Below are 21,620 nucleotides of genomic sequence, written 5' to 3' on the forward strand. Positions count from 1 at the left end.
AGAAGATGCCACTTTTGAAGAACATCCTTAGAGCAGTTGAGCAGTTATTCTCTTCATCCTCAACTAGCTAGAGGTCTGAGGTGAGGAAAAGGAAGGCAAAGAGTATTTACTGAGCATTTACCATGTGTCACGAAATTTACATAGAAGACTTCATTTGCTCCTCTCCACAGAAAAAGTTTTACAGCTCAAGAAACTGAGGCTCACAGAGATCAAGTAACTTGCCTCAAGACATACAGCCAGCAAGTGGCAGAGCAGGGATTGACACCTTAGCCTGTTAGACTAAGGCCTTTGGTTAGTTTCTTCCATGCGGTACACGTGGTCTTCCGGACACGGGGCAGGCTCAGCTCCTAATCATCTTGGGTTCTAAAGGACCCTGAACTATCACCGTCACTGTTGTGGAGTCACCTCTCTGCGGATGTGACTTTGCAGGTCATGAGGCAGTGCAAGATTTAAGCACACAGGCCTCAGAAGATCAGACCAGGGCGAGAATTTCAGAGCTGGAAGGGACTTTACCATATATATAACTTGAATTTTGCAGATGAGAAAACTGAGGCCTAGGGATTAGGACTAAAGGATTTCCCCAGGTTATTAAGTGAACCAGAACAGCGTCTTCTGCCTAGAATGAAGACCAGAAACTCAGCACACCAATTGTGAACCACTGGGAAATGGAGAGAGGGGATGAAATACTCGAGTTCTGCTGGCATAGGTTAGGCTTGAGAGTAATGGACATGCAGCCAGAAAAGAGAGCCAGTCTGTGAACCAAGACTGCAAATAACAAATGCAGGGTGGGCTAAGAGACTCAGTAAGTGACTTCCCAGATTGTGTTTTGCTCCCATCACATACAGTTGGAAACCAAATGCACGCCACCAAGGTTGCAGTGAAATGGCGAACAGTTACAGCGCAAATAGTTGTGGGCAGCTGTGGGAGTCCAAGCCACCTGCTCCAAGTTTACAGCTTTGTTAAACTTGGTAAACATTAAAAGTGGAATGGGAGTGCTCCCAGTCGGTACAGCACTCACGTCCGTCCTGGGAGGCCTCCCTCCAGGATGGGGTGGCCTAGAGCTGCTTTCTGTTGGTAGAGGCCGGAGTCTCTAGATGAGGCTGAGGGCAGTAGAGAGTGTCACAGAATCATAAATTACAGAGTCTGAAAAGACTACCGAGCTCCCAGAATAGATAAGCAAACAGTTCCAGAGAGAAGTGCCCAAAGTTATAAAGTTGGGGCAGAACTGATTTTTATTTTTTCTTACAGTGTTTTATTTCTTTCTCCAGGTTTTTATTCACATTTATTTTTTATTAAATTAAAAATTAATCCAAATTAACCCCAAATAAATATTTTAGTTAAATCCAAATTTTTAATTTATTAGAACTGACTCCTGATCTCTGAACTTCTGATTTTTGTCCAGTGCTCTGTCCTTTAGAGGTGCTCTACCCCACAAGATTTGTAGATGTTGACAAATAGTTACAGTAGTACAGAATGCTACCCCTGGAAGGGACGTGGTTCTTAACTACCACTGTTTCTGGTTGTTACATGACTGGGGGCACTATTAGCATTCATTGGGTAGGGACCAAGGATTCTAAATAGCTTGCAATGTGATCATCTGGCATAATGCAGAGTCCTCTAGTCCAGGATCCAAGAATGCCCTTGTTGAGATATATTTAGTCCATCATTTGAGTTTATTGTTGGGGACCCCAAGCCTAGAGGGGCTGGGAAGGACTTGTCCAGGGTGCTAAAGGGAGTAAGCAGTCCCTGAGTGAATTAGCAGCAACCTTGGTGCCCTCAGCAAAGTGGCCATCCAACTCCCTCCACACCCAGCTCCTACTGCACTCCCTCCTAAGCTGTTTCTGGGCTGGCACTTACTTGGACTTCAGGCCCTCCTGTCCATAGGGCTGCAGCAGATACTGGTGCACGAGCTTGTCCCTGAGAGTCCCGGCCAGTTTGATTTTCTTTCTTGATCGGTGCAAGTTGATGATAAAAAGTGTAATGGACCCTCGAACATAGTTGTGGCTGATATCCAGAGAGAGAGAGGGAAAGATGAAAACAGTGGTCTGTTAGATGCTTCTAAATCATTTATGGGCTGCACAGAACAGGACTACCCCAGGAAAGGGCATTTACTTCATGATTCTTGGCCATCCTAGACTTTGAAAGACAGAAGGGCCTTGTTACTGTGGTTTCCTGCAAAGAAGATACCCACTTCCCACCATAGGCCTTTTGTTTTTGCTTAAATATATTACAATGACTTTAGAAAACAAAGTGTCTTTTTCTGAATATGGAAGGCTGACTGGGAAAAAAAGGAAAAATATAGAGAAACACAGAGAAGAAAAAGAAAAGTCCCCCATAATCCAAGTGTTTTAAAATATGGTAACATTTTGGTTGACAACCTTCCAGTATTTTTAGTTTAATAATTTGACAAATATTTACTGAGTTCTTTGACACATACATATATATGTCTCAGTTTTTACATAACTGGGATCACATTGTTAGCATTTTCTTTTTTTAGTTCATGAACATCTTCAACATGCTGCCATGTTATTGTATTATATATTCTTCTACTCACAAAAGAATGCTAAGTTCTTCATTCGTAGAAATTTATTTAACTAGCCTTCTCCTTTGGGGACATAGTTGTTTTTCATTTTTTTGCTATTATAAATTATGTGATGAAGAACTTTATTTACATAAACTTTTTGGACATTATGATTTATTTCAGATAGATAAAGTACCGGAAGTTGCAAACACTAGGGCAAGGGGAAAGCAGTACATGATTCCTCATCAAATCTGCTGCTTTATTCTCAGTGGGGCTCCTCCCTGTGGGAAGATTTTTTTGTTCCTGCTCTGTTGAGCCTTGAGTGATCTCATGATTGGTGTTGGTCAACGCAACGTGGGTGGACATGTTAAAATCTCTGGGCAGAGGCTTTAGTAAGCAGTTCATATTTTGCCATGTCTCTTCCCTCTGCCAGAAGTCTGACAATGTTCTTGATTAAAGCTGCTCTATTGATCTGGAATGAGGATGATAATGGAGCAGAGCTACAGCTGAGCCATGACAGATGTGTAGTGTGCAAGAGAAATACATTTTCTTAGTGAAAGCCATGGAGATTTGCAGGTCCTTAGTTATCACAGCATAACCTCACCTATCCTGACTAATACATTTTGACAATACAGATATTATCTAGAAAGCTTGCATCAATTTGCTCTGATCACCTATGCGTGAGAGCACCCATTTCCACATATCCCTAAGAACATCAGATATTAATAATAACCTTTTAAAAGGTTACAGTTTAAGGTTTAAAATATCATCTCTCAAACTCAAGAGGTGATAATGGGATTTCAATGTTGTATTAATTTGTATTTTTAAAAAATTCACACTGAGGCACAGTATTTTTCTTATTTGCCTCTTTGCCATTTCATTTCTTCCTTTGTGAACTGACTGTTCATGCCCTTTGCCTGTTTTTCTATTGATTTTTTAAAACTATTTATTTATTAAAGATAGTGATCCTTTGTTTTCAGGTATATTGAAAAATTTCCCCCAGTTTTCTTTGACTAGTTCAGTTTGTTTACATTGTACTCTGATGTATAAAAATTAAAAATGTTTAGGTAGTCAAATTTATTGACCTTTTTGATTTCTACTTTTGCTGTTTTATCTACTCCATGATTATAGAACTATTCACTGTTTCAGAATCCTTTTAACCCAGTACAGAAGCCTGAGGGAAATACATGCTTGTACACAACAGCCTTTAGCATTATCAACAAGACTGCAATGATTTTCTTCTCTCTTGTAGGAAAAAGGATTTTGTTTCTAAGGGGTCCCTTAGGTCCCCTTCTGGATGGGTTAATGAGAGAAAATAGAAAAAATGGCCTGGTCCTGCCTTCAAAGAAGGAGTTCCAAGAAACTTGAAGTCAACTGAGCCCAGAGGAAAATATCATTCTCTGTAGAAAGAGCACACCTCAGCCTCTGAGTCACTCATCTATGCCTCTAAAGGTGCTAATTAAGAGTTGAGTGACCAACATCAGGTTAACACAATAACTTAGATTTTAAAAAATACAGTTTTCTGGGCTCATTCCATTATTTAATCCACTTGTTATTGTGTCTGAGAATCGATATTTTAAAAAAAATATCTCAGTATATTTGGCAGATGAGTTTGGTTTGGGAACCACTTGCTTAGAGTGATCTGTTAAGATTATGTGATTAATTACCAATGTATATCCTTTTGGCTGTGTGTCTGATGATTTTTCTTGCATCTGTAGGAGGGTACATTATTTCATTCAAGGCTTTTTGGATGCCTGCACTGATATTCTGAAAAATTACTAAGTGATAAATTATTAAATGACCCTTCTATTTAGTCTTTTCTCCTCTGGTCCTTCTTCTCAACCCCCTGAAGCATGTGAGCCAACTTTTGGAGCCAAATGAATTCAATCCGAAGAGAATGCCAATTTATTTTGAGTGGACTTGTGTCATCAGAGACCTGAAGAAAGATGCTGCTAGCCGATGTCAGCATTTACCATTATTGAAGGTGAAAGTCACATTGTATTCGACTCTTTGTGACCCCATGGACTACACAGTCCATGGAATTCTCCAGGCCAGAATACTGGAGTGGGTTGCCTTTCTCTTCTCCATGGGATCTTCCCAAACCAGGGATAGAACCCAGGTCTCCCACATTACGGGCGGATTCTTTACCAGTTGAGCCACGAGGGAAGCCCAAGAAGACTGGAGTGGGTAGCCTATCCCTTCTCCAGCAGATCTTCCTGACCCAGGAATTGAACCAGGGTCTCCTGCATTGCAGGTGGATTCTTTACCAACTGAGCTATCAGGAAAGCTGTTACCACCATCATTAAAAAAACACAAACGATTTTCATTGGTGGGCTTTAAGTTGTGTGCAAAACTGAGGAAGACGCCATTAACTAGGCTTTAAAGTGTGAGTGAAAATAGGCATGTAAGGATACCAACTTTCACAGACTGTGGTAAACTCTTCTGCTAACTATCATCAGACAACCTTCTCAAAGGCCAGCAGCCCAGGCGGACAGAGCTGCGTTCTTGCATTTATGAGTTTCTCCTCCGCAGGGTTAGGGCAGAATGAGCCCTTGGAGACCACAGAGGAGAAGGGCAGGATGTGGGGAAGTGGTGGGTGGGAGGGAGACCTGAAATCACAGCATTGCTTCAGGGAAAGCTATCTTTTCAAGCTGCTTGGCAGTGGTCTGATTTCCATTTCCATAGTTCCCTGGGGCAGACAAACCAGCACTGAAAGCCAGCTCAGACACCAACTTGCGGAGGCTCCCATAGGGCTCATGGAGACTCCTCAGGGAGGACCTGACACTGAAGACCTCCCTCAGTCATTCCTTTTTGCTGCTTGGCTGGTGGGCAAGGACATTAAGCAGAGGCCTTTTGGCTGTGAAGACACATTCTTGGCTGGGGAGTGCAGCACCAACCTGAAAGTACTATGTTGAGAATCCAGATTCCTGAAGAATCTCCATTCTCTGCCGACAGAAAAATAATCTTGGAGGTGTATCTGCTTGCTAAGAAAATGGAGTCTTATTGAAGGGTGGCCTGGAGGCAACTGCTGGCCTTCTGATGTCGTCAAGCCCAGGTGGCTTTTGGTTCTCCTCGTTAATGCCCCTTTCTATCTGGTAGAACATCTATCTTGCTCCATGTCTCACTCACGGTGAGACTTTTTCACTAGCGGAAAAGGCCTGTATCTGGAGTTCATCTTTCCGGCTGTTCTTTTGCGGCCTGACATCTCCGTGTTGCCATGGGAGGGGGAGGAAGTGAGTCAGGATGGGGGCTGGGATTGGAATATCATGGAGGTAAGAGGTGAGGGGTGTCGTATCGGGAGGTGCCTCTTGACTTACAGATGAAAAACAGTCCCTGTTCTAGAAATATTTCCAGTGAAGCTGGGAGACTAGGAAAGGGAAGGGAGGATGATGCTTTGAAATCCATGTCCATTTCCAGTGAAAGTCTACGTATTTGAAAACTGGATTGGTCCATTTTCTCCAAATCTAATTCAAAGTTTTTGGGTTCGGTAACAGTCAGGCCATGTTTTGCCAAACATATTTTTCCCAATTTCAAAGCCCCTGTGTATTTTAAGGGAAATTTAATCCACATGTTTCTGATTCATTTACACTTAACTCATCAAAATATTGTTTTGTAAGAGCCATTTGATGTCCAAGAAGCCTCAGGAACCTTTTTATGAGTCTTTAAAAAAACTTCTTCTGAAAAACAGGAAGTCGTGCTTTGCCAACAATAAACAAACTTGAACCCCAAAAGACTCAATTTTTCTTCAGGATCCACCAGGCTCCAATTGGTTCTAAACTTGGCTAAGGATCTCAGCTCCTCCCCAGATACATACATTGTGTTAGCAGAATGGTTTATAAAAAGACTGTTTCCTAGTCAAAACCTGTTTGTTCTCTGAATAAGAAGCCTTAGGGTGAGAACTGCTGTGCTGCCAGGTCCTAATTTGTTGGCTCTAGAACAGAAAGCAGAAAAGCACCTGCTAGTGTTGGTATGAGTATCTGACTTAGTTATCTTAAATCAGTCATAAAAGACAATGCTCTACTAGGTCAGAAACGACCCACAATCTAAGAGATGCCATGAGAAGCAGTGAGGTATTCAAGTAGAGGTTCATGACTGTCAGGGAGACTATAAAGGGAATTTCTATGTTATATAGGACAAAAGGCCAAGGATCTCTAAAGATTCTTTCCAAATGTAAAATTCTTTATATTATTAGTGTTGCTATTTGTATATACATGTGATACTGTAGAACCTTTGGAATTTAATACAATTACACTAATGCAAATAATTGGCAAGAGGCTTGGCACATAGCAAGTGTTCAACATACACTTGAGCGCAGGAGCTATTTTAAAAGACCTTTTTCGGGTTATTCTATCAATAAACTTATACTTTCTCATCAATTCCCTGTTTTGACCAAGGATATGTATTTTTGGAGGACTGGTCAAGACTGAACAGCATGAAGCTAACATGCCCACTCTGGGACGTTTTTGTGACCTTGGTCTCTTTGGCTACAAATAAACCAAGTGGATCAGGAGTGCTTCCTGATAATGCTGTGGCAGGCGAGGGGGCTCAGACAGGGAATGTGGCTTCCTACAGAGAAAGTGCAGAGACACTTCTCTCCTTTTGCCCATCTATCCAAGGCACTGGACATCCACTGACATGGAGGAGATCTGCAAATTCAGCCAGCTCATTCTCAGCTAGCTCAGTGTATCTACTGGGGGCTTTCTTCTCTAGTAAGAACAAAAAGACCTTCACCCCAGTAATCTAAGGTCATCAGTGACATAGATTAGTAAAGTTGTTTCTTTCTTTCTTTTTTTTAATAGGGAGGAGGGATGGAACTGGCAGAAGCAGTTTCCCAGGAGAGGTTCTGGAATGACTTCCCATAGAAAGTACAGGAGATCAGGTGATGGAGAGAGAATATTGAATATAATGAATGATTTTATGCTGGTGAATGCACTCCACCATATCCCTTTCTTCTGGCCAATGTGGTGACAGCAAAGGGGAAGACAGCTACAAGTATAAAGCATCAGTGATGCCCTGATGCCCTGTTTCTGCATTCAATCATAAAACACTCACTGACACCTTCTTCAGGCCAGTCACTCTGTGGGACACCAATAATACAAAAATGCATGAGGCACTGGCCCTGAGTGCCTAGTATATTCAGAACATGAGTGACAACTTCCCACAAGAATGTCAAAGAGAATCAGGATGAACACTGGGATGAAACCAAGTGAGGAGACCTCTCTGAGGACCCTCCAGATTCTGCTAAGCCCATGGATTGGCTACTGACATTTTCTCCTGGGTCTGCAGAGCCATAGTATAAAGGGCACAGACTGATGTGCTTCCCCAAAGAGACAAAAGGTGCCAAGAGAACTTTTCCTCTCTTGAAGCTGGGAGTCCACTTTTTGGGTGGTTACCTCAAGGCCAGGGTGGAGACAAGGAACACAATGTTTCCTTGTATGTTGATCAGATAACTCCAACCAAGGCCATAAAGCAGTCACTCTCTGTCAGCTATTGGATTGAGCTTCCTGTTGAGCAAAAGGGACCGTTGAAAGCCTCTGGCCTCTGCCCAATCCAGCCTCCTCTCATCCACAATAGGCACTTGTATCTATAGACAAGACAACTGGCCCCTGGTCCCCTTGTGCTCAGAGTGATTCTTTGAAAAATCTTATCATGATAAATTAATTGGCATGGCTCCTCTGTCATCAGGGAGGGGAAGGGGCATCTGTTGTAACCTGACCACTGGAACTCTTTGTGCTCTCCACTGCCGGTGATCGGCCCTGATAGGCTTGCTGGAATGAAGGTCTGGCTGGAAGCACTTCCTTCCTTCTTCCTCACTCCCACTCCACACAGAGTTTCTCTGCCTTAAGAGAAAGGGTTCTTATTTCCAGGGCTGCCTACTCTGCTGCTTAAATTGGAAGCAATGTAAGAAAGCCGTATTTGGTCAGGTGGGTTTTGCTTTAGGCTCTGTTTTAAGTTTTTACCTTATGATCCTCATATTTTAAAATCTTTTATCTGCTAAACTTTATGTACTAATTATGTTTCCTACTTCTTAAAAGACAACCCTGATAACCTCAGCTTCAGATGAAAAAGAGGATAACCATCCCCGTTACTGTGCTGACTGTTCAAGGTTTGGCCCCCTAAAAAAAGGAAGCCCAGATTTTATTTAACCATCTAACCTTTAAAATAGCTGAAATAGTTTTCAAAATACTGAAATGGCTGTAAAGCTGACATGACTAGCTTTGGGTACTCCCAGCTTGGGATGCACTGGTACATGGTTAGGTTTCTAGTGGTATAGCTCTCCAACATGCATCTTAGAAAAGTAGGCTTATTTCCTCCAGCTCTGCTGGTATATCTTAGGAATAGGTTTTATACCTCTAGTTTTGGTTAAGGCATAGGCACACAAATAAGCCTCCTGGGCATTACATCAACTGGCTGAGAGAAAATGCTCAATAAAAATTTGTTGGATGAAGAAGTAAATAAACAAATGGCATGTATCTTTATGAACATTTTATGAATAATTCTAAGTGTGAGAAAGGGGTTTTACTTGGAGAAAAAACTGTTTATCAGAAATCATTTGAAACTTGCAAAGAACGGGTCTAGTGAATCCAGAAGCAGTTTTCAGTGTCCTGAAGGGGTCCAGTGTAGCACGAAGTTCTCAAACGGCCTAAAATTCTCAGCGGTGGTTTCTGTGCCATCTCTCTGAACACTTACTTGTGGTGGTTAGTGCAGTGAGCATAAATCCTTAGTTTGTCCCGGATCACTCGGCCTGGCCGGGGCTTCCGCTGGAGCCCAGCCACGTGCACGGCCAGGACTTTGGGGCCGATGAGGCGCTTGTAAAGGAGGGAGAGCCAATAGTCCTGAAGGGAACAGAGAAACAGAGTCAGAGAGCAACATATATTCAGGTGTTCTGAGTATACACACAAACACAAAGGCCAGAAAGCACTTCATACCAGGAGTTTAGGGAATCAGGACAGAAGACTCTAACCCTGTAAGCAAGGTCACCACAACAAAGCACTCATCTTCAGTTCGTATGAAATGGGCACTATCTAAAGAGGTCTCTGGAACTGACCAAATGAGGAAATGTCCATGGGGAGAACCCAGAGTGGCACACAAAGCAAATGAATCAGTTTTTCACATATAAAAGAATAATCAGCTAGGGCCTTGCATTTTCAACTTTCTTTTCCTACGACTTTTACTTTTGGCACAGATGGTAAAGAATCTGCCTGCCATGCAGGAGACCCGGGTTTGATCCCTGGATCGGGAAGATTCCCTAGAGAAGGGAAAGGCAACCCACTCCAGTATTCCTGCCTAGAGAAAAAATCCCATGGACAGAGGAGCCTGGTGGGCTACAGTCCATGGGGTCACAAAGAGTCAGGCAAGACTACTGAGCAACTAAGACAAACATTACTTTCCTACTGGTTTATGACTTCTGTTTAATTTTAGAATGTAAGGTTTCCAATCTTTCAGGATTGTCACTAATATGAGAATCCAAAATGTCATCTTCCAAATATTGTCACTAAAGACTGTTTCTGTGGTGGGAGGAGGATGAAGCTCCTTCAGACAGGAGATCAGAGTCCTGAAGTGAAATGAAGTGAAAGTCGCTCAGTCATGTCTGACTCTTTGCGATCCCATGGACTATACAGTCTATGGAATTCTCCAGGTCAGAATACTGGAGTGGGTAGCCTTTCCCTTCTCCAGGGGATCTTCCAGGGATCAAATCCAGGTCTCCCACATTGCAGGTGGATTCTTTACCAGCTAAGCCACAACAGAAGCCCAAGAATACTGGAGTGGGGAGCCTATCCCTTCTCTAGCAGATCTTCCTGACCCAGGAATTGAACCAGGGTCTCCTGCATTGCAGGTGGATTCTTTACCAACTGAGCTATCAGGGAAGCCCAGAGTCCTAATTCCAGAGTAAAAAATGCAAACAGAAAAAAGCAAACCATGGCGCTAATTCTTGGTCATCCTCAATAAATCTAAACTAAAAAGTTTAGTTTTTAACCACTCTAGGGTCCATTTGTAATTGATTAATAAATACTGAATCTGTAATTCACACATGTATTTGAACTTACAAAAGACTATTTACTGCCACCTTAATTTATACTGTTGCTATTATCATGTTTTATTTTTATATTTGACACACAACATATTTTGTATTTGTTTTGCATTTGCTTTTAAATCCTACTATGGGGTAATGACTTAAGTGTTTATAACTCATCATATAAACAGGGCCACCTAGTTTGTTTAGGAGCTTCCTCCCTCCCTGCCAATTCTGGAATTCAGTGGACATCCTATTGAGTACAGGCATGCTATTCAAGATCTTAAAGACATCAACTTTGCTTTCTGAGCCTTCATCTTTTCAGGCAGAAGCCTCTTAATAATCTTCCCCCTCCCTACTTTTGTAATCATTTATAACATTAGGTGCTTAAAAAGTTCTGGTGAACTGCATAAATCCGAACAGTCTCAAAGCACCTTTTTCACCAGAATAGCTCCAGATCTTCCCTGAGCACTAAGCCCTGCCCAAATATTTACCTTATTTAACTTTAAGTACCTTTAGGATGGCAGTTAGATATGGTTTCCTTATATGTAAAATGGCAAATATGTCATCATTGTCAATCATGCAGATGAAAAGAAAAACTCATTGGTTCAATTTGCTCTTACTTGACTGTAATTTGGTTTGAAGTAATCTTTGTGAAGTTATTATCACAGTCACAATATTCCAATGGAATGTCTATGTTTTTCTCATTGATTTGTAACATAACTTTTAATATTAGTGGAAGAATCCTTTGGAATATTTATAAAACAAATATTCTGTACAAGTTTGTAGTTTGATTTTTATCACTTTTTATGATGTTTTTGACATGGAGAATTTTTAAACAATTTTATAGAAAAACATATCAGTCTTTTTCTTCTGATTTTTTCCTTTTCTTTTATTTTTAGAAAGTCCTTCCTCACACAAGGATCAGATCAATCTTCACTGACACTTTTTCTAGTTCTTTTTATATTACCACTTAAAAATTTGACCTTTTAACTCACTGAAAAATATTTTGGTGCATGGTAATAACTCTATTATTGACTAAATAATTTACTAGTTGTTGTAGCATGATATAGTAAATAATCTATCCCTAAACTCACCTTTATCACAAACTAAATTTTATATGCATGAAATATGTATGTATATTATACATACTATACATACATACTATACATTACCATATTTGTTATTATATAATATGCCACATTTACTATATTTTAATGTATATTATAGATACATTATTTTATATAGTATTATACAATATACTATATAGTGTAATGATTATTACACAGTTATAATATTGCATATCATAGTATATATATAGTATATACAGATATATATACTGATATAAGATACACCTACTAATATACAATATAGTATATATTATGATATATAATATAAATGATACATATATAATAATATGTGTATTATATAACACATGTATAAAATTACATGTTATATATAATACATATAAATATATATAAGGACTTCCCATGTCTCAGTGGTAAAGAATCCACCTGCCAATGCAGGAGATGTGGTTTGATCCCTGGGTTGGGAAGATCCCTTGGGGGAGGAAATGGCAACTGACTTCAGTATTCTTGCCTGGAAAATCCCATGGGCAGAGGAGCCTGACTGGCTATAGTCCATGGGGTTGCAAAGAGTCAGACACAATTGAGCGACTGAGCACACACACACAAATATATATATAAATATATGCAGATATAATATATTTTATGATATGTATATCATGATACATATATTGATGAGAACTATTATATATACTATATAATAAATCTGTATTACATGGATTTTTCTATTTTTTCTTCCACTGAAATCTCCATTTAAAAAATATCAGTTTCACATCATTTTCATAATAATTAGCATTATAATCTGCAGATTCAAGTTTATTGCATTATAATTTTTCCTTTCCTTTCAAACATTCTTTAAGTAAATTCTGAAAGTTTTTTGTTTGTAGTGGTTGCTGTTGTAGAGAAGTTTGAAGTGAACACAAATTTTAGTCTATGTTTGGTTAGCTTCCGTGTTTTCTATCTCTTGTGTCCTGTCAGGATGCTTATAGGAGTCATGTTTTATTCTTGACATTGGAACTTTTACCAGGAATGTGTCAATGTGAGTTTCTGCATTAATTTGCCAGTATTTGGGGACTACTTTTAATCAGAAAGTCAAGACCTTTCTTCAATCTGTGAGAATTTTCTTCAAATATAGCTTCAAATTGTTATGTATCTGCTTTCCATATACAAGAGCATATATGTAACTTAATGACAATTCTGAAGCATATGAGAACCCATCACCCTTCTTAAAGGCTACCAGAATACCCACACTCTTGCATCTAGTTATGAGTCTTCCTTTTCTCATTTTTGTTTTTTGCTGTCTTGCTTCATAGTTTAATCTCTGTATTTGTACCTAAGCAACATATTAATTTGTTAGTTTTATAAAAATGGCATCACATGATATGTAATTTTCTGTGACTTACTTTTGTGACGTAACATTAGGCCCTGATGATTTGTTCAAGTAGTACAAATACTTAGAGTTTGTGCACGCTAAGTAGTTTCAGTTGTGTCCAACTCTTTGTGACCCTGTGGACAATATCCCAACAGGCTCCTCTGTCCATGGGATTCTCCAGGCAAGAACACTGGAGTGGGTTGCCATGCCCTCCTCCAGGGTATCTTCCCCACGCAGGGATCAATCTTCTGTTTCTTATGACTCCTGCATTGGTAGGCAGTCTTCACCACTAGCATCACCTGGGAAGCCCACTTAGTATTCCTTTTCAATATTGTATGATACTCCACTGTGTAAAATACTACAGTTGATTTACCCATTCTTCTGATAGATATTTGAGTTGTGTTCTGCTTTTTCTATTTGAACATTCTTGTTCCTGTTTCCAAAGACCCAGGTGAAGAAATCTGGAGAAGCTTTACTTACTCCAACTGTGATTGTAAACCAGCAGCAGCCTCATCAGCTGGGTGCTTCTTAGAAACAAAATTCATGGACTTTATCATGGGTGTACCGAATCAGAATGTCCAGGGGTGAGGCCCCCAATTTGTGTAGCTTTCTAGGTGATTCAGATGCTTGATAAGCTTAGAGAAGCACTGTTCTACAGTATAAACCTACGAGAGGAATTGCTGGGTTACATGCAGGTGTAAAAATATTCAGGCTTACAGGATAATGCCAAGTTATTTTCCAAAGTGATTCCAATTATTCCAACTTACACGTCCTCCAGCAGTGTCTGTGTGAGTTCCCTGTGATCCGCAGCCTTGCTAACGCCTGTTATTTTCAGACCTTTAATTTTTACCTATCTAGTGGGCAAAAAATATACATTTCTTTTTGTATGTTGTTTAAGAAATCCTTATTCATGTCTAGTTCATAAAGATATTTTACGTTTTCTTTTAAAACTTTTAGAGTTTCTTCTTTCATAGTTGTCTTTAATCAGTGTAGAACGTAATTCCCCCTAGGGGAATCTAGGATTTGGGCTGGTAAGTCAGTTGACAGTAGGTTAAAAGCCAAAGTGAACATCAAATTTGCACCTTTACTTAGCTCTCTGCACTGTTTGCAGACTAATTTCTCAATCATATTCTACTCTCAGTTCCCTATCTAGCCAACCTTTTTAAAAAAAAACTTCACTTTCCCTCTCTCACTGTCCTTATTTCTCCCTTATGTAAACCAGCAGAATCAAATTATACTTCCTTCCTTCCTCCCTTCCTTCCCTTTCTCCTCTTTCTTTTATTTTGCTACAAGTATGTGTCATTTATATAATGACAAATAAAATTAAGCAAATGGAATAATTTCTGAATATCTCTTAAGGAAATGACATGAAAAGTGAAAAAAAACTTTATGCATAGGGCAGGTAAGAAAAAAATAAAGAATGCACGTATATATATATATATATATATCTAATAACAAAAACAACAAAAAGACATTGCATGAAAGATAGAATATGAAGAGAGCTTTTCAAACAATAAGAATCATAAAGAAGGAAAGCAAATATATTAGATTTTCATGTCAACAAAAATAACAAAAAAATCCAAACAAGGACTGCATTGCAATTTTCAAGGGACAAAGAGAGACTGAACAGACACTCTTTAAGTATATCAGACATGAGGAGAGGTTGAAGAAAAATAGTGTCCATTTATTAGTTTGAGAGGGAAAACAAATAACAGATGACACTAGAACGACAGAGGTTTTAAATCTTCTCTTTTTCTTCAGTATTTGTCAAAAAGTCAATTGTGGTCTGAAAGCTAGAAAATGCAGTATATAGAGTAAGTTGAACCAAAATAAATGGGAAAAGAGAACGAAACTGACGGAAGCTTTCAGAATTTACTGGATTAATCACTGAACCACGTGTTCCTCAAGGTCTAAGACTACTTACCCATTCCTAAAGCCCATGCCTAGTAGAATGCCTGACTTACAGGAGGTGCTAGAATTCAGTTATGGACTGGGTACTATGTTTAAGGCTCCATAGTAGGCAGTAGGAATATAGTGGTGAATAAGACAAATTCAGTTCCTGCCAAAATGAAGTTTATAATCTTAGCAAGAAAAATTGTCCTTAAGCCAGTGAGTTAGGTGATGAATTTTGTTAGAGCTACTGGTAATGAGAAATCTATGAGACCATATCCTATCATAGAAGATGTGGCCCAGTATGGGGTAGAGGGGTATGGCCAGGGAAGAAGTTTTGTTGCCAGAACCAGCCTGGACCTCGACCTGGGGTCTGGCTTCCTGGGAGCAGACTGGAGCTTTGGAGTGTGCATCACTATGCTGGAAAGGTGGCAAGGGGCAGCTGCTGATGGAGCTGTGATCAGGGTTTGGGCTTGTAGCCTGGGTTGTCTACACTGCAGACCATAAGACCATAACACCCTTAGTGACTAGAAATTAGACTAGTCACTAGAAATTCTATTTTAGAAGAATATTTAACAATGTCAAAAGATGTTCATTATAGTATGCAGAAAAAGCACAGACTCTAAAATAGAGTGATTCTATTTTTGAGCGGTAAAAAAGTGTCTCTGCAATTAAACTTGAAGGATATACACTCGAATGAAAACAGTTTATCTCTGAGCCGTTCTCCTTTCCTTCTTCCGTTTCCGTGAAAGGCCTATCCTCCTGCACCTCCGGGTCTTCAGAAATGCCATTCCCTTTGTCTAGAGTACTTCTTTCCCCCATGCCCTACTAGCTAACTCCTCACTTTTTGGGTTTCTGCCTAAGTGGAATTTCCTCTAGCGGCCTCTCTGAAGCCAATGTCCAGGTTTGGGCTTCTCTTGTATGTGATCCTGGGAAACCAGAGGTTTCCCCTCTCATAGTGGTTTTCATAGTGCTTGTTAATTGCCCATTTACTACGGTATTCTCCATTAGACCCTTCAGTGACACCAGGGTTCATATTTGCTTTAACAACGTCAATGAACATTTCTTGAGTGATTAATATGTGCTTCACATGTATTATCTCATTAATTTCACCAGTAAATCCTGAGGAAGCACTGTTATTTTTCTTTTTACAGGTGAGGATACTGAGGCTTAGACATAGATATAAAGCAAGGTACTGAGGTGGCAGAATTGTAGCTCTAGGCTCAGTTTGTTGAATAAATACTTGTTGGATTAATGGATGAAAATACTAAAATTACATAGATAAATTTCACCACTGCAGTTCTCTGAATCTATGATTAAAAGTGTTGCTAGAATTAAACATATTGGCCTGATCCAATGGGTGAGATGTCAGTATGCAGCCAAACATCTTGTCTCGCTGATTAGTGAATTCAGTCTGCTGCTGCTGCAGCTAAGTCGCTTCAGTTGTGTCCAACTCTGTGCGACCCCATAGACGGCAGACCACCAGGCTCCCCTGTCCCTGAGATTCTCCAGGCAAGAACACTGGAGTGGGTTGCCATTTCCTTCTCCAATGCACGAAAGTGAAAAGTGAAAGTGAAGTCGCTCAGTCATGTCTGACTCTTAGTGGCCCTATGGACTGCGGCCCACCAGCCTCCTCCGTCCATGGGATTTTCCAGGCAAGAGTACTGGAGTGGGGTACCACTGCCTTCTCCGGAATTCAGTCTGATGCTCCCTTAAAAATTCAGAGCATGTGTTTGTTAGCCATCTGTATGTCTTCTTTGGAGAAATGTCTGTTTAGATCTTTGGCCCATTTTTTGATTGGGTTATTTATTTTTCTGGAATTGAGCTGCAGGAGTTGCTTGTATATTTTTGAGATTAATCCTTTGTCTGTTTCCTCGTTTGCTATTATTTTCTCCCATTCTGAAGGCTGTCTTTTCACCTTGCTTATAGTTTCCTTTGTTGTGCAAAAGCTTTTAAGTTTCATTAGGTCCCAGTTGTTTATTTTTGCTTTTATTTCCAATATTCTGGGAGGTGGGTCATAGAGGATCTTGCTGTGATGTATGTTGAAGAGTGTTTTTCCTATGTTCTCCTCTAGGAGTTTTATAGTTTCTGTTCTTACATTTAGATCTTTAATCCATTTTGAGTTTATTTTTGTGTATGGTGTTAGAAAGTGTTCTAGTTTCATTCTTTTACAAGTGGTTGACCAGTTTTCCCAGCACCACTTTTTAAAGAGGTTGTCTTTTTTCTATTGTATATTCTTGCCTCCTTTGTCAAAGATAAGGTGTCCGTAGGAACGTGGATTTATCTCTGGGCTTTCTATTTTGTTCCAGTGATCTATATTTCTGTCTTTGTGCCAGTACCATACTGTCTTGATGACTCCAAAGAAGACATACAGATGGCTAACAAACACATGAAAAGATGCTCAACATCACTCATTATCAGAGAAATGCAAATCAAAATCTCAATGAGGTACCATTACACACCAGTCAGAATGGCTGCTATCCAAAAGTCTACAAGCAATAAATGCTGGAGAAGGTGTGGAGAAAAGGGAACCATTCTTTGGTGGGAATGCAAACTAGTACAGCCACTATGGAGAACAGTGTGGAGATTCCTTAAAAAACTAGAAATAGAACTGCCATATGACCCAGCAATCCCACTTCTGGGCATACACACCGAGGAAACCAGATCTGAAAGAGACATGTGTACCCCAGTGTTCATTGCAGCACTGTTTATAACAGTCAGGACATGGAAGCAACCTAGATGCCCATCAGCAGACGAATGGATAAGGAAGCTGTGGTACATATACACAATGGAATATTACTCAGCCATTAAAAAGAATTCATTTGAATCAGTTCTAATGAGATGGATGAAACTGGAGCCCATTATACAGAGTGAAGTAAGCCAGAAAGATAAAGACCAATACAGTATACTAACACATATATATGGAATTTAGAAAGATGGTAACGATAACCTTATATGCAAAACAGAAAAAGAGACACAGATGTACAGAACAGACTTTTGGACTCTGTGGGAGAAGGCGAGGGTGGGATGTTTCTGAGAGAATAGCATTGAAACAAGTATACTATCAAGGGTGAAACAGAATACCAGCCCAGGTTGGATGCATGAGACAAGTGCTCAGGGCTGGTGCAATGGGAAGACCCAGAGGGATGGGATGGGGAGGGAGGCGGGAGGGGGGATCGGGATGGGGAACACATGTAAATCCATGGCTGATTCATGTCAATGTATGGCAAAAACCACTATAATATTGCAAAGTAATTAGCCTCCAACTAATAAAAATAAATAGAAAAAAAAAAGTCTACTATCAAAAAAAATTCAGAGCAAGTGCTGCCTGGAGATAAAAATCAGTCCCATCCTCACTCCTTCCGAATGCTATGAATTAGTAAAACAGAGGCAGGCCATAGTTCACTGGCTGAATTAGACGCAGGGAAAAGCAAGAGGTAAACACCCTCCTCCTTGCTGAACTACCCACTAAAATGCCCTGTACCCCTGTTTGCTGCACTCTGAAGACATGAGCAAAGCCCAGAATGGGCCTGGAATATGAAGAATTAACCTGGGACAAAAGTGATAATCAACTGAGCACTGCAGGGAAGAGAAAGGGTTCAGGCTGCCAGAATCTCAGTTTAAGTTGGGGTTCAGCAAACAGAAAAGTCAGTGATAATAAATCTGCTTTTCACTAGGATTGTCAAATTTCCTAAATTTTTTGGGTTCTTCTTGATTCTCTGAGTCTCTGAAGTAATAAGTTATACATTATTATTATCTAACCTCAGTTCCTGGTTCTTTGACCCGTCTTCTGACACAGAGCTCCTAAACACCTTAAATTTCCTGGGTGATAGGAACATCTTTTATTCTAATGAGGTTACTCTTACTGGGCTCCTGGATGGGGCTGGTCACTGGAAAGACCAAGTATATTTTGAAGTCTGAAGTAGAGTCAGCTCTACTCCCCCATTCTCTGGAGAGGGGAGAGGAACTATAAATGGAGTTAATAATTGATAATATCTACATGAGGTAGCCCTCATAAAATCCCCAAAATATGAGGTTTGGCAAGCTTCTGGGTTGGTGAACACATCCATGTGTTGGAGGCTCCTATGTATAAGACTCTTCTGGACCTCACTCTATGTATGTGTTCAACTGGCTATTCATCTGTATCCTTCATCATACAATACACTGATTAACTTAAGTGTTTCTCTGAGTTCTGTGAGCTGATCTAGCAAGTTATCAAATCTGAGGAAGAAAGTCAAAGGAATGCTGATTTAGAGAGGGTGTTGGTGAAAAGTACCAGGGACAACCTGGGACTTGCAATTGGCATCTGAATTTGGGGCAATCTTGTAAGACTTAGTCCTTAAGCTGTGGGATGTGACACTAACTCCACATAGGAGGTGCCAGAACTGCACTGAATTGTAGGACACCTAGCTTGTGTCAGATAATTTGTTGGTATGAAAAAAAATCCACATGCTGTGCTAGAATTGCTATGAGTGTGGCAGCAGTGTGACAGTAAAGGAAAAAATAGTGAGTTTTCCCTAAACAGATTCCTGGTTTCAGGCACAGTTATTTTTTATCCAGGATGCAGGGGAATATGCTAGGAATAATCCCTTCTCTAGAATGCCAGGACCCTGGGAAAAAGTATATCATTTCTTTGATCTTAAAACACAGAGCAGGGTCTTTCAGCCTCAACACTCTTGGTAGCTTGGGTCTGATGATTCTCTGTTGTGGCAGATTGTCCTGCACACTGTAGGATATTTAGCAGCATCCCCAGCCTACAACTATTAGATGCCAGTAGCATACCCTTCCTCTAGTTGTGACAACCAAAACTGTCTTCAGATACTGCCAGATCTCCCCTGGGGGTCCTTATTTGGCAAACTACTGACCTAGAAAGTGGAAAGTAGAAAATACTGGTGCATCCCATACTTCATAAAGTATCTCATAAATATATGGACACACTCATACTTGTTTATTTATGGAGTGGATAGCCTTTCCCTTCTCCAGGAGATCTTCCCAACCCAGGGACTGAACCCAGGTCTCCCACATTGCGGGCGGATTCTTTACCAGCAGTGTGCAGTGGAAGTAAATAGTATCCCATTAAACCTAACATTTTATGTTTGATGAATGTCTAAGATCTTAAGAATGATTTAGGAATATTCCTCCTAATCACCCCAGTTAACTATTTCCAAGCATGGAAAACTTGTACTATGCTCTTTGTTTTTGTAATGGAGTTAGTTTCCTGGACCTCTTTGGATTTCTTTGGATTTGGAGACTTGGATATGATCCTAGCAGAGGCAGAGAAGCAGGAGCTTTGGAGTCAAGCACACTGGGATTGAAATTCCAGTTATATAAATTTAATTTATCTGTGATCATTGCAAGTAACTTAGCAGCTTTAAGCCACAAGTTCCTCAACCATGAGGACCTTTCTTGCTTGATCATGATGAACTTTAAATAAGACAAGGTTTGGGAAAATGTTTGGCCCAGTTCTGGAAGGCAGAACCAGTTCCTATTGATGGATGTTTTCTTTCTTTTGGTGCTTTTCATTCAGGAAGCAGGAGTAAGGGGAAGCTCTCATCCCAGTGGCTAGTGTCCCAGAATATTCTTTCAGCTTCTTGAAACACAGTGAGGGCAGGTGGCAAAATCATGGCGGGATAATCAAGGAGGCCTCTTGAGTGTGACTTACAGCTTTCACCTCAAGTGGGTAAGAGGTTGAGAGGCAGTAAGTGAAGACTGGGCTTGAGTGGGTAGGGCTTTGTCAAGGACAATGACCTCACAAAGTGAGAGGGCTGCTGGTACAGAGGTTTTGTTTCACTGAGGAGACCTCTTTGACAACATTTTTGTGATCTAAAAGGGAACAGAACTAACTGAAGTTAGATTTGGATTTTAGTTCAACTTCAGTACTTCCTGGGTATGACTACTACCTTGGGCAAGTTATTCTCCCCTGTAAGCCTCAGGATTGTCGTCTGTAAAACAGGATAACACTTGTGCTTACCTCTGAAGATGTTGTGAAGATTAATGTAAAAATGCAAGCAAAGGCCCGATGCCTAGTGAGTAACAGACACTGAGAAATACCTGCTGATATTACTATTAATAATCATCTTCTATAAATGCCATGCTAGGCTTCCCTAGTGGCTCAGTGGTAAAGAATCTGCCTGCAATATGAGAGATGTGGGTTCAATCCCTGGGTTGGGAAGATCCTTGGATAAAAAAATAGAAATATACTTCAGTATTCTTGCCTGGGAAATCCCATGGATTTCCTGGGAGGCTATAGTCCATGGTGTCGCAAAAGAGTTGGACATGACTTAGCAACTAAATAATGATATGTATTGTATTTGAATATATTTTAGAAAGGATGAGTGATAGGAAAAGTAAGGCCCAAGGTGGACAAGATATAATTCAAGCAACTAGCCAATCAAAAGAGAACAGAGGATTAAGTATATATGGGAGAAAAACACAGGAACAAGATAGAAAGAAAAAGTGGGCAAAAAATGATAAATGTTAAAAGTGAATAGTGCCACTTTTAAGAAAAAGTTGGGGGCCAGTTACTTGTGTGAACCAAACTCTTGGAGAATCAGGCCAGGGACAAGTTTTCACTAGGAATGAGTAAGTAGGTAGTAGATGTTTTTGGTCTATATATCATCATTATCATCAGTCACTAGAAATGGAGGAGAAGGGGGAGACAGAGGATGAGATGACTGGATCATCTACTCAATGGACATTAGTTTGAACAAACTCCAAGAGATAGTGAAGGACAGGGAA

At 40.2% G+C, this 21,620-nt stretch overlaps 1 protein-coding gene across 1 annotated transcript in view; it reads right to left on the reverse strand.

Moving 5' to 3' along the window:
* Window positions 1-21,620, reverse strand: part of HPSE2 (heparanase 2 (inactive)) — a 666,499-nt gene that overhangs the window by 19,342 nt on the left and 625,537 nt on the right. The window contains exons 10-11 of the mRNA XM_070470009.1: window positions 9,212-9,357; window positions 1,858-2,004 (exon numbers count right to left, since the gene is read on the reverse strand). Coding sequence (XP_070326110.1) covers window positions 1,858-2,004; window positions 9,212-9,357 — 293 coding nt within the window. The remainder of the gene's footprint in view (window positions 1-1,857; window positions 2,005-9,211; window positions 9,358-21,620) is intronic.

The sequence above is a fragment of the Odocoileus virginianus genome, chromosome 7 (assembly GCF_023699985.2).
Source record: "Odocoileus virginianus isolate 20LAN1187 ecotype Illinois chromosome 7, Ovbor_1.2, whole genome shotgun sequence".
NCBI lineage: Eukaryota > Metazoa > Chordata > Mammalia > Artiodactyla > Cervidae > Odocoileus > Odocoileus virginianus.